General features: G+C 42.8%; 1 protein-coding gene across 9 annotated transcripts in view; it reads right to left on the reverse strand.

Moving 5' to 3' along the window:
- The window catches only part of RAPGEF6 (Rap guanine nucleotide exchange factor 6), a 105490-nt gene that overhangs the window by 14623 nt on the left and 76596 nt on the right, over positions 1–14271 (reverse strand). For 7 of the 9 annotated variants that reach the window (XM_048960258.1, XM_048960262.1, XM_048960255.1 and 4 more), the window contains 9 exons: positions 13247–13487; positions 11779–12162; positions 9822–10033; positions 8827–8950; positions 6878–6901; positions 4342–4562; positions 2290–2475; positions 1682–1816; positions 244–357 (listed from right to left, as the gene is read on the reverse strand). In XM_048960258.1, coding sequence (XP_048816215.1) covers positions 244–357; positions 1682–1816; positions 2290–2475; positions 4342–4562; positions 6878–6901; positions 8827–8950; positions 9822–10033; positions 11779–12162; positions 13247–13487 — 1641 coding nt within the window. The remainder of the gene's footprint in view (positions 1–243; positions 358–1681; positions 1817–2289; positions 2476–4341; positions 4563–6877; positions 6902–8826; positions 8951–9821; positions 10034–11778; positions 12163–13246; positions 13488–14271) is intronic. The other 2 variants (XM_048960257.1, XM_048960256.1) reach the window with 1 other exon arrangement.

Consider the following 14271-nt stretch of genomic DNA (forward strand, 5'->3'; position numbering starts at 1 on the left):
TTTGGGTTTTGCTGCTTTCTGAGGCTTGAACGTGCTCTGCTTCCCTTTTTGCAGTAAAAGCTGTTCTTTCCCTGGAGAAGCTTCTTTCCCTAAGTCTTCTGAACAGGGGTCCCTTCTCTCTCCTGCGCTCATGCTCAGCTTCTGCCTTTTCACTCTCATCCTTTCTTTCTCCCTTTTCGCTTATGTCAGATCTGTCTCTTGCTTTGACAATCATCTGTATTTTCTTTTGTAAGTAAGCCCCACCTATTCCGTAGCTGCGCTGCCCGCTGTTCTTGTTGCTGGTTTCACTGGCGAGGGACGAGGAAGACCCAGAGAGATTCATCTGACTGCAGTTATCCGACCTTGGGATGTTACCAACTACAATGAAGTACACACAGGCAAATCTTGATAAGTAACAGCGAAAGCAATGGGTTGATTTAAAAAAAGAAAACAAACTTCAGTCCTACTTGCACACCACTTGGGCATAGCTCAAAAGAAAATGAAATCTAAGATTTAGTGAAACGTGTTCATGCCTAAAATTATGTCTTTCAGCTGTCTGTGAAGCACCTAATTTAAGTTCAATGAGCTGTGCACACACAACAGGGTATGAATTACCTTAATCAAATTAGTCCAGTGCTAACAGTATGCTAAAAGCAAGTTGAATTAATGAAATAATCCCCCAAGAAACGAAGTATTTTCAAAGAAAGTCAACTAAATTAACATGTTTACAGGAGAAATAGAAGAGAAGTGAAATCCCAGTGGAACTGGGTTTGGCAGCCCAAGTAGTCGAGGTTCTTACACATATGCTGTGTCTAAGTAAGTGACATTCTCCTCAAGAAAACAGTATCTTGTGAAGGCAGAAGCGGATGGGCCAGCAGATCTCCCACTGAAACTGGTGAGAAGATGCAGCAAGTCACCATGCCATGCCATGCCAATGCTGTGGGGCTCTGGGCTGCCAGTGAGTCAAAAGCAGCACAGAAGGGATGGAGAAATGCCTTACACTGTTGGACACTGACCACACTGGCTCACTATAAAGTGGTGGTAAGAGATTTCAAAGGAATTCCCATCCAAGCTTGACTAATGATGAAGTGATGCAGGTCTTTTACGAAGGTATCAAAAATAAAGGGATTCTCAGGGCATCAGTACAGACAGGGATAAATACAAAGCCCTGTGCACAAGAACAAAAAATATCAACAGCAACTCCAGGATTTGGATGAATGCACTACTTTTGTAGCTATCAAAACCAGCTGTTCTGGAGATTTTATCTCCAGCTCCCTCTAATCCCCTGATACTCCAGCTACCTTAGGCAAAAACATAAGACGTGAATAGCTGCAGTCTGTGTGCAACATCTCTGCCTTCAGGAAATCCCCAGGTTGCAAATCCTGTTCACCTGAGGGGTCACCTAAATCAGCACTGATGGACTGGTGGGTGCCACAGCACTTAAACCTATTGGGAACTCTGTCAGAAGCACTTAAGCTATTCTAAAGAAATGAATCCTTCCAGTCCTTACAGATTAGGTCACTTTGGAGGCCAAAACATGTACAGTATATTGGAAAACAGCGTCTATTATGAACGGACAGAAACACACAACTCTATTGTTGACATGAATTATGCACGTTACCACCCCTCTCACATGAAGTTACCAACAAATGATCCTGTGACAGATGCTGGCACCTGCTGCACACCCCTGGAGCACACGTACCTTTGCGTGGAGAGCCCTGAGGAGAAGCTGGGGGGCTGGAGTGCAAAGAAGATGCCATGGACATTGTGTCATCTGTCTGCTTCTTGCTACTTACTTCCTCAGACAAGCTTAATGACTTCTGTGGTGAGCCTGTACCTATGACAACAAAGGAGCCATTTCAAGCTATGCAAACACGTTACAAGTATTTTAATAGATAATAGTGCTTTGCAATTGGCAAGCTTAGAAACAAAGTATTTGATGCTCAGAAGGGGCAACAAACAAACGTTGCTCCTTTGGAAAAGAATGTTCTTACAACAGCGTTCCAGAGCTTGAATAATAAATGTATTTGATTTGTTTCAACAATGTGACATATATATTTCAAAATATATTATAATTCTTTCTGTCAGGAAAATAAACCTACTATGCCATTCTTCTCAACTGAGGCAAGACATCTTTAGAATGTAAAAATACACAGGAAAAGGCTCAGCACTGTACATCCGACCTGTTCAAGAGAGATATTAAGACTACCTGAGTTAGAAGCAGTCAAGAGAAGGACTTAACTTAGATGCCTGCATAAAGGGATCTTAAATAACCCACTCAGCTCCAGCTGGCTGAGCAGGGATACTCACTGAAGGTGACATGATCCTTTGTCAGCCCCTTCTTCCTGCTGGGGTATAAGTTCACAGATGGAACCTGAAGAACTTGGCTCATTCTGTTCTGCTGATGGGCCTTAGTGGTCTGACCGATCGATCTCATGGGCACTGGAGACATTTCTGAGGATTTTGCCCCTCTTCTCTCACTTAAATTCTTTGTCACTGTTATGGAAAAACTGGATATCAGTATTTGGCCCTTTGAATTGCAGGGTTATTACAGGCACAACCAGATAAAGGAAACTGTGTATGAAGCAGACAAAACATTTGGAACACTGTATTCCCAACACTCCTGTCTCATCACACTGAAGAGGCAGGTGCAAAATGACATTTAAAAAACTAAACTGTTAAGTGTCACAGAGGTACTCCATCCAAAACCAAAACAGGTTGTGTTTTATTTCAACTGCAATTGAGTTGGGAGGTGGTGGAGTCTCCTTCTCTGGAGATGTTCAAGACCTGCCTGGATGCCTACCTGTGCTACCTGGTGTAGGGAACCTGCTTTGGCAGGGGGGTTGGACTCGATGATCTCTGGAGGTCCCTTCCAACCCCTACAATTCTGTGATTCTGTGAGTTCTGTATCTAAAATGCTCGTGCACAAAAGCAGAACAGCATCTCCTTCAAAATGACGTAATGCCACAGAAAGGAGAGGAAATGGTTGTTCTGCATCCAGCATCAGATCTCTCACTAGGTGGCACAATTGATTTACAGCACAGGGCACTGATTCAATTTCTACTTTAATTACACAACAATTAATAAACTCTGGAGTTAAGGCCATCCGAGTTCCCCTTAAGTAACCTTGGAATTGTCTGGACTGCAGCATAACTGCTGCTCACTGCTCCTGCAAGCAGAACTGGAAGAAAGAAAGAAGGCGTGAGGGTGGGCAGCTCTACCTCTGACTTCTCTGAATGTGAGAAAAACAAACTGTCTGCACAAAAGCCATCTGCAAAGCCATGCACCAGCACCCCAGACAGAAGAGGCACAACCTTAGCAACTCATGCCTTCAATCTTCCTATTCAGAGCTCCTCCGTTATTTCCAGCAACCTCAGGTGTAAGACCAATGTGAATGCCCTGAATTTGACATTTCAAAACGGAGTCAGGTGTTTCCCTACATAGTTTCTATCTGAGAAAAAAAAGCAACACAGAAAGGCTCTCTGGGAGACAACAGGAATTTGTGCTCTTAATACTGAATAATGGAAAGGACTTCAAGCTTTATCTTCAAGGTGTCATTTCCTATTCGTGCTTTTAGGTTACCTCATCACAGATAAAATGGTCTTTGAGGACAAAAAAAGGTGTAAGATGCTGCATTTGCACATCAAACAAGCATGAGACATTACTTGATTAGCGAGGTTACCACCTTGCTATTTTGAGACAACCCTACTGATCAGGAATCTGAACATTTCTAAGGATCAAAATAAAATGCAATTACCATTTCTCAATTTGAAATAAGAATTACTGTGCACTGTGTAAGAGCAGATTTGTTCAGTTAGAGAGCTGCACAGGACTTCAAATTACGAAAACTGTCCCGCTATCATCCTCTATTTTGGACTGTCAAGCCATGTCAATCCCATCAGTCAATATTGACTTGACTTCTGCTTCTCAGCAATCTTGGTTTATTCTGAGCTGTAAGTCACTGCAGCTTCTGTATTGATTTTGTCTCGTTTCATTTTCTTGCTGTTCATATGGTAAACGTTACTTTTATCCTTCCTAATTCTGTACAAGGACAAGAGGGCAAGAACAGAGCTAATGTGCTATTGAATTTCCTTCCAGGCTGATAAAAAGACACACACTTTAAGAACTAAAGGTTAAAATAAAAAATGTCACTGAAGTTTTCTGAACTCAGCCAAGATCAGAATGTTAATGCTGGCTTGCTGAAACTCCATCAGTTTGTGACGACATGAACTGACAAACGAGCTGCTTCCCAGAGCGAGTTTTCTTAGAGGGAGAGGAGAAAGATCCTAGGTGCCGCTTCCAGGGAAGGAACCATGTTTTCAAACATTCAGAACTGCCACCCTCACCGATCGCTGCACTTACGGGTGCTGTAGGCAGGCTCACACTGCAGGGACAGGATCTGGATCTTCTCCTCGTCCGTCTCCACGTTGAGGTTGGAGAGGTACTGCTTGACCTTCCTCGCCATCTGTGCGTCCTCGTACAGCTTCTTGGCGTTGAGCAGTGAGCTGCGCCGTGCCCGCTTCTTGTGAGCTCCTCCCTGCACGTCCAGCATGTTGGAGTTGGTGCTGCCCTGGCTGAGAGACCTGCAAAGGAGAAGAGCGCAGAGGTCAGGCCTGGGGTCTCAGCAGCAACGGGGAGCTGAACAGTGAGCGTCAAAGCAGGTTATTACCAGTATTCTTCAGTTAGGGCTAGTGCATGCTGATGCAAATGAGTTAAAAAAAGATGAACGGCATTAAAACGTCGGTTGTCTTAAAATACTCTGGTCAAAAGAAGAGCAGCGATTGGAGCCTAGGAAAAGGACTGCACGTGGAATGGTGGGACTTGCAAGAATGCGGCACAGGCTGTGCCAGGCACCCAATCTGCTCTGCTGATGGATTGTGCTCCTGTTCTGCACAGCCCACGCTATTTCTGCAGGACAAACTTGCTAACTTGGTTTGTCTAAGGAATTTGGTGCCCACTGTGTGCTGCAGGCTTACTGCAGTAACTTGCCACCATTGCCACAGCAACGACCACTTAGAAACCTGAGCTTCTGACTGCGCGTAAATGAGGGAAAAAAAACTGTGTTAAATATGCAAAGCACCACTTGTTGCATGCCTGATTTCTTTCTCCAATTAAGTAAAAACAGCAGCTCCTTGAAAATGTATTCCAACAAAGGTCAGGATGGCAGCCGTAACGTACATATGCTTGTATGGACTCTCATCTATGAAAGGTGACGACATCAGTGCCCAAACAATGATCAGATACAGTCAGTAATGCACATCACATCTGTTCAACTGCCAGGAGTCCCATGGCCACTTCAGCTCTAATCCATTTGTGTGTTTTAGTAAATAGAGACCATCACATATGTTACAAGAAAACTCCCGTGGGAAGTTGCAGCAAAGCTGCTCGAAGAGGGTGTGATTTTTGGTTTTATATTTAAAAAAATGAAAAATAAAAAAGTCAGAGGATTTTAAAAGGCTGAATTCTTTGTCAAGTTGCTTCTCAAAATCCTGGGTGCGTTTCCAGAATCATTTGTGGGAGGATAAACAAAGCTCAGCACAGAAGAGCTGCCATAACTAACAGACCCAGAATGAAACACTGCTGGAGGAAGCCTGAAGGATTGAACAAGTTGAGTTTAAAAGCAAAGAAATGGTGGAAACCACCTGCCTGCAATATTTTTGAAGATGATTCATAAATGAAGCTAAGAGAAGATATAAGCTTAAAAACTGTATGTATAGCTTAATTAAACAAAAAGCTAATGCTGTTACAGGCAAAGAGCAGCAGATGGCACAATGGACTGCTGACACTCATTGGAACTGATCTCTGTACAGGCAAGAGCAAAGTTAATGCCTATTTTGTAACAAAACAGGAAAATACACCATCTTTCCTCATATGTATAATACATATTTTACTTTATGTATACACACTGTTTCTTCTAACTATGGAGTTCACTTTTTGAGTCAGCTTCATTTCCCTTAAAAATCAGTTTCCCTTACGACCTCAAATTCCCAGCAATGCCAAAGGCTGGCAATCACTACAGCCCAGCACACCTCCTGCTCTGCCTGGAAGGATTCCAGAGGGACCTGGGCCCTCTCCCCTCCATGAGCTGCACGCTGAGCCATGCCCCGTCCTGCTGTCAGCCCAGCTCACTGCAGGGAACAGCACCCAAAGCCGTGCCCAGCCTGCCCTGCTGCTGGTCCCTCCCCAGTGTACACCTGTGTCTGGATGCACAGCTGGCTTTGAGCCCATAGGATGAACAGGAGAGCTTCAAGGGGCAAAGGCACATAGGCTGAGGTATGCAGGTAGCAGCTGAGGGGCAAAGACACAGGGGAGAATGCACAAAATACAGCTGCAGGGTCACCTCCAGCTCACTGCCCCATGGCACTGCCAGCTTGCTCACCAGGTAACCCCAGTACCCTCCATCACAGTCATTTCAACATCCAGCCTTGAACAACTAAAACTTCAGCGAGGACTCTGGAACATGAAGTGTATCTCAAATACACACTAAAAACAAAGACTTTGAAGCTTAAACTCAGAGGGGGGAACTGCTCAACCAGTATCAACTCAATGCCTCTTCACAGTTTAAAACGCATAATGGCTTAAATCTGTGACACGTAAAGACAAAGTCATTACTTTCCAAATAGAGTTTGCCTCCTGCTACAACTGCACAGCCGTTTGTCTCTATGCAGTAAGCCAAAACTCCAACAACTTGTCTAGCAACAGAAGCGACTCAGCATCTCTACAGGTGCTGCACAAAGTCGACTGTCAAATCTCTTATTCCTGTTTTCAAAAAAATACGAATTGCAGGGTTAATAAAATGCATGCTGTACTTCAGGAGCATGCACTAAGGAGGAGGATGCAGTATGTTAAGAGTTGCATAATCTTTATTTATCTTAGTTGCATTCAGCTCTACACTTACCCCAAACTTCTCCACCTCTTCTTCCTGTAAGCAAGAGCCATATACATTGAAGCATGTATTTGAACAGAAAAGCACAGGAAAAAAATAAAACAGTTGAGAGTCAGGAAGAAAGATGTAGACAGGAAAGAACAGAAAAGAAAAAAATCTCTATACAGCAAAATTTGTCTCAAACAATAACACAATGTTTTCATGGAATGCAAGGACAGGACTTGCTCAAACACTCCAACATGGAAGAACATCTATCAGTTTTTTTTGCGTATTTTTAAGATTAACCTTTGAATTGAAAATCCAAACTCACGCTATATTTTCTTGTTAAGTGATTCCCATAAGTCACACTCAATTTTGGTGGAGCAAGCGAAAGCTTTTTACCTTATTCATACTGTAGAAAACGTGATTAAGTTAATTTATTCTTTGCATTAGGATGGCAGTAAACGTATGAGAAATCATCAGCATTCAAGTTTATGGTGCTGTTTTCCCTTGATTGCTTGCTGGAAAACAAGCCGTTTGCCAAACACACCCTGAAAAGCTCAATGCTCTGTATTAATTGGCAATGAACTCGTTAGCAGGTCTCTCGTTACCACTAACAAACATCTTTTCTTGTTCGTTTTTAATCTTCTTCAAAAACGTTTGTTGGTGCTTCATAACACAAACTGATAGATCAAACACCAGAGGCAATGCAAATGAATCTAAATGCTGAAAACAAGGAGTCGTTTTCTTTTAATCTTTGGCAGTATCACTAATATTAGATGCTGTGCATTGTAACTCGGTAGGCACTTTTGAAACTGTGGTCATTAAGACGTGTTGTGTTAATTCTGGCAAGGATACGAAAGGTAACTGTTTATTTCCTACTAATTCATCTAATGATTAGGCTTCATTAGGACTCAGAATAGGAAGGAGCATCAGGGGAACTGATGTGCACATCATTTAATCTGTGAATGCCGTGTTTTTTGAAAAGCAGCTATCTGAGAAGTAGCTTTGTGATTAAAAAGGAAGTTTCAGTGGCTGAAATATGACAACATGAAGGCGACCCTCTGCTTTCAAATGAATCAATCCTTAAACAACTTCTGTGAGGGATCCATTATTTTTTCCTCAGCCTTCAACCAGTCTGATTTTAAACCAAATATTCACGGCTGCTGACAGCCAGCCCTGAAGGCCAGTACCAAACAGGACCCATTGGTGTCGATGAATCCCAACCACTGGCTTATTCTGCTGCTTTTCTAAGCAGATGCTGTGCAGTTACTCATGGACCCAGCTCCCCAGTGGGCTGGGCACTGAGCTCAACAACGGGGTGGGATGGCCAGAGCTGGGGATGCTCTCTAAGCCAGGGACAAGCAAATAGATGCAGGGTATTACTCAGTTCCACTAAGAGTAATCTAGAGCTCACCAGCACCACATTAGAAGCCATGGCGCTTTTGTTTTGCAGTTTGTTAACATGAAGCCTGCTGATGTACTGCATTGAGGAGAAAAAGGAAGAAAAACAAGGCAGGAAGACACTCTCCACCTGCATACAGCCTGAAGACACCAAACATTACGTAGGTGTAGCAAGCTGTGCTTAGAACAAATTAAAAATATTGCTTTGTTGTTTTATTTTTAAATATTTTATCAGGTTTTTTGTGTGTTTAGACTGTTAAAAGCAACATTTCAGATTCATAGATTTCTGTGTGCTATTTTACATATATGGTTTTTGCCTAATACTACATCGCTCCTAAAATTCGACTGATTATTTTATTGAGCATTTTCTTCTTTGCTATATTAGACAAACTGATTCAGCAGTCATTAAAAGTAACTTTTAGGAGCATCGCATTGCCAAAACGGTAAAGATTTGGGTTCTGATGGTAAATGTCAATGGTAAGTCACACAATGAGATACAGACGTATTGATGCACACACAAACCCAGATCCCTACCCACTGAGCCACCTGCAGTCCTACTGCCTTTCTAATTTGCACACCTTTGTCTGAACATTACGGCTGGATCCATGTTGGCTGAGGTCATCCTCACCACTTGGCGGATTTCTTTGGCAATCATCCTGAGCTTCTCGAAATTTACCAGGCCGTCCACTTTGGAGTCATTTCCTGCACCATTGAAATGCACACACAAAAAGAATAAGAATTATTTCTGTATATAGAACGTGTTTCTAGCCCCCCCACATTAGCCTTCCTCCCTTCCTGCCCTCCATCCACAACTCTGCTTTAGTCAATGTAGCTTTAGTCAGTGTAGCAGGAAAACGAAGAGCTTGAGCAAGAAGTCAGACCCACTCCAACTATCTAGCACTGCTCTCATTAATCAATTTCTAAAGCAGTGTGTTAGGAAGAGGAAAGAGGAGCAAATGATGCCCAAATTCATTGGCATGAGTGCTAAATAAAGAACTGACATCTGCAGCATTCACATTCTGAAAACAGCACAAATAGTTCTGAGGGATCCAAACCAGGAATCCGGCATAGTTGTGAATACTCAACCTCAACCAATTGGGAGCAGAACTTTTTGTAAGGAGAAAAAAAGGGGATGGTTTAAACAAAAACCCTTAAAAATGCTGAAAGCAAGAGTAGGAGGTGTTGTATCATCATAGCTGTCTGAAAACCACAACATAGAACAAGAAACCTAGAAACACTGCAGCAACAAGTTCTTGTAAGAGGAATATATTTCTCCTAGCAGTGTCATTACTAGGCAGCACAGTCATCCTAAACTTTAGGACAGCTAATGAAGACTAAGCACTGCTTTTAAAATATTCGAAATACTCACTTAATGTTTATTTTTTTTGGCTGGGATTGGTCTCTTCTATTATGCATTCACAGTTCTATTTCATTGTGCTCCTACAAAGGATGCATCAAAAGCACCCTACTGGCAACAGCTTCCTTTTAGACATCAGTTGAATCACAGAGCACCAAAGACAGGGCTGTAACGTATTCAGTGCCTGGTTTGTTATTTTGCTGTGTTTGACATTACCTTCATGTAGAAATGTGATATCCTTCTTGACAACAGGGAAGAGCGGAATAATTGGAGGCTGCATGCTCTGACTGCTAAGGATGTTGCGGTACTTCGCCATGTTTCGAGATGGATCAAAAAGATCTTGAAGGTCTCTGAGGTGCTTCTCATACTTGCTTGGTAACTTTTCCCAAGTGCCTCTGAGACGTGCCACAGGAGCCAGATTTAACCCACTGTAAGGCAGACACCATTATTAGCCGTTAATGCAATGGTTCCCTTTCGAAAGGAATCAAAGGGCTGTGGGGCTTTTTGGAGGGGTTACGAACAGTTTTCACAAAGTTAACTGAAAGCTGGGGGAATGCCAGGCTGCAAGTCCATCAGAAAACCCACTGCTGCTCGCTCTTGTAAGCAAGAGAAAGGCAGAACTGTAGACAGAATGACTGCTCCTTATTCACAAGGAACGAACTTGGAGTTCGCCTGCCGAAACTGCACTGAGCATCATTTAATTTGCAAACCACTTTTCTCCTGTGAAAACTTCTACTGCAAATAAGGACAAAAAAGGTGAGAAATTCGTGTGGCAAACACACGGCTGTAGAGGCAATGGAGAAGGGCAGCAGGCAAAATGGCAATGCTGGGGAGAACTATAAGGGAGCACTGAGGGACTCACTGTCAAACCTGGATTGATGCAATTTGCTCCTTTAAGAAGATTTTTCCTCAGTTTGAAAGTCTCCAAAACTTATTTTGCCATTTTTTTGACCACAGAGTTCTCCCCATGCTATTGTAAAGTCACAAACAAAGCCTTTCTCTCATGAGAAACCTAACATATGTCCCCACACAGCTTCTCTTTTCTGTGCTATATTAAGATGGTATCTTCCTGTTTCATGTAACACATGGCATCGTATTGACATGAAATGCAAGGCAGGAAAGAGAATCCTTGTGCCATATGCCAACAGAAACATACTCCTCTGGAAACCAGGGCAAAATAAAAGCTAATTTATTTGCTACTTTTTGATCAAAGACCACTTCAGTTGTGGCCTTGTGAGGCAGAACTCAGAAATAAGACAAGTTAATTTTCCACCTACAACAAAGCATGGGAGATTAGGAAGCAGGAAATAGAAATTAGGCTCAGCATCCACATTTGTATTCACCATGTACCAAGAACTCACAGCCCTGACGGCTGAGCAGCATCTTCTAAGGGAATTCATTAACTCTTTAACACACGGCTAAACAGAAGCCTGTATCATTTGATACAATGGCAGTGCATGGAAGCAGACCTTCTGAAATTAAAATTATAAAATGGTATTTTCTACGACAGGTGCTGGGATGCAGTACGAATCCAGAGCTCTGTCTGATGAATCACAGTGATTTTTTCTTTTTAATACAATCAGGGCTTTGCAAAACTGCGAATAAAAGAAATGCTGAACTGTCACCACTGAAGTCAAAGTAGCAGCACTAAGTATAAATCAGAAGAGAAAGTCTAATCGTGAAGAGGAAAAAAGGGGAACGAGCCGATGAGTAGAAAGAATGAGAAGGAATATTAAACTAAAACAAGACTGATTTGAGGAAGCCCTTACAATGAAAGGAAGACAGTAACCTCATCACTGCAGATATGACTCAATGCACATTAAAAAATAACACTGACTGAAAAAAGGGAAACTGGGTGCTAGAATCACAGAAAATGGCAGCAACTTTCAGGCAAGTTTCTCAACTTCATCAATCAAACGGCGTTCTTGTCCAAATCTTCTCCTTCCCTGCTAGGTAACGGTTAAAGAGGAGACAGTCACACACAGAGACTGAGCTTCTGAGGGCAAGGGAGGCACAGAACGCAGTGACAGTGGGCCACTCTGGCATTTGGAAAAGCCTGGCTCTTCCCTTGACACCACCCCACACCACTGGCAATCTGTGAAGATACACCTTCATATTAACAGAGCTGCCCATGACACCACGAATCAGGTCTGACAAATGGGAAGTGCTTTACCTTATAACTGCAAACATGGAATTGAAGTTCTTGCACTCTCGACAGTGGAGGGCAATTTTAATGAAATGCTTAATAATCTTCATCCTTTTGAGTTGGTTGGGCTCTGCTAAAATCTCCATGGCAACCCAGAAGGTCTCTTGATTTATGACGTCCTCAAACTGCTTCAAGTGAGCATTTCCTGTTTTGGAGTCCAGCTTATAAAGGTCATCGATGTACTCTGTAGGCTCAATGTTACGGAATAACTCGAAGTCTCTCATGGAAAGCTGAGTGGCCACCTCAATGGTGCTCAGCTGTAGGAGGGAAATCTGGCTCTCTCTCAGCAGCTCTTGAGCATCCTCATCTGAGCATAAGGTTTCCGTCTCCATGTTGTTTTTCAAATAATACCTAAGAACAGTCGAGTTGCAACAGAATGTTAGAGATGCTCTTCAGAGGGTGCGTGAGAACAAAGGCGCTGAACCACAGCCAAGCAATGCAGACATTACTGACACCAGAGGGGAGTTTGGAGGAGAGCATTTCCACCTTGTTGGTGGCAATTGAGAATAAGAGGCAAGGAGAGAGGCAGGGACAGCGTACCCTTTGTACGGTATGTGCCCCATCCTTCAGCATTTCAAAGCTGTTCCAGTCTACCTCTTTGCTAATGTTCTCTGTACCGTACTCAGTAACATGCTGCAGCTTTCAACTTCAAACAAAGGTCGCTTTTCCATTCGTAAATTTAGCAGAGAAATAACACTTTAAATGCACATTAGTCTTGAGAAATCTCTCATTTCTCTATTTCTTAAACAAATTAAGCATGGTTTCTTATGTAAATACAGTGTGGCATATTAATATTTACATGAAGTTCATAGTATTCAGGAAATGAAAAGGTATCTGGAAAATTAATTTCCATGGTCAAAAGCAGTTCGTTTTCAGATACATAGAACTTTGTTTCTCATAAATTCTCTCTGTTGCTCAGCAGAGAAGACTAAATAAGTTTTTACTTAATAAACTCCTTTCTGGCATGGAGCAGGTCATCAGATAGAGCCGAAGCACTTTACATGTCAGAAAACATTTGTAACAGTTTACATAAAAATGGAAGAATTTATCTCAGGTTAGTATCAGTTCATTGCAACATGACATCACTGGCAAAAGTTAATTGCATACTTTAATCCTGAAGTACATATGGAAAGTGTCAGACGAAATACAAGTTTTTCTTTTTAAGTGAAAGCCACTATACGTTATCCTGATTTGCTGCACTTAGCACTCATAAAGAGAGTTTGCTGTAAAGTCAGGATGTTTTTGCTTAAGGAAAAGGAAGGTAAAACAGGGAGAGAAGGAAAGAGAAGGAAAGCACTGCTGACATTCACTTCCTTACTCTTCCAACAGACACCCGTCTGCTTCCATTAAAACATCGCTCCCCACGTTCTTTCAGATGCTTCAACCCTAACATGCAAACAAACCCCAACCCAACCCCAAACAAAGGCTGCATTACCTCCCATTGAGCTGAATCCTGTCGGCCAGCTTGGAGAACTGATCAGGAAGGCGGCGCTGCTTGATGACCCCCTCGGGGCTGACGGACACCTCGCACAGGGAATACGTGTCCGGGGCTCCGGTCAGGTTGAACTCATTGACGGCGTGACTCACCACCTCCTTGGCCGTGGTGTCCTTGCTAATGATGATGTAACAGCTCTGCTGGTCTGCTTTGAAAACTCTTATTACTTGGTCTGGAATATCTGAAATAACAGAAGAACACCTTGAAAGTAGGAAGTTACTTTTCGTGTGAAAAGACAAGAGGTTGCTTTCTGCATTGTTGGGTAAATGTCCATGTAGGCATTCAGTCTTTGAATGGAAAAAAGAGGAGTCTTTCGCCTCTCCGCACTTCCACAACTGAATTAACTTCTATGTTATCCCATGAACACGAAGCTCGAGACATCTACATGTCCAATGACTGTCCTGTACACGGCCCTTCTCAGCGTACACCAAAGTCCTTGGAAGCACTGCTCCTTTTTGGCTTTTGTCCTGTGACCCAGAGTTGAGTGCCAAGGTGCTCCTGCAGGGAGGTGCACACACGTGGGCAGGAGAATGCAGGTGAGAAGGGAGACCTGGCTGCATCTGTGAACTAGCTGCACACTTCTACACTCCCTCTCTCAACCTGAAGGAACTCAGCTGCTGCCAGCAGCTAATTCTTTTGCTAGTGCACCTATTTAAAACATATTTTAGGAATTATAAACGTGTCAGACAACAGTTTTATCTGGGGCAGACTATCGCACGAAACAACTATTTAAAGAAATGCATGTTTAGTTTATAACTTGACACTTGGAAATAATTCTCTCCATTACAGTTATTACAGATTCTCAAAATATCTCTGACTGGCAAAAAAAAAAAAGTCTGAGGCAAATGTATCTTAAGCCCCACAGCAGAGATGCCCAGGGCTATTGCAGAGGTGCCTCCTCCTCTCTGTTACTTGCCCAGCCTTTAATAATCTCAGTGGTAAGAGCCGCATCCACAGACAGGGGC

The sequence above is a fragment of the Lagopus muta genome, chromosome 14, assembly GCF_023343835.1.
Source record: "Lagopus muta isolate bLagMut1 chromosome 14, bLagMut1 primary, whole genome shotgun sequence".
Lineage (NCBI taxonomy): Eukaryota > Metazoa > Chordata > Aves > Galliformes > Phasianidae > Lagopus > Lagopus muta.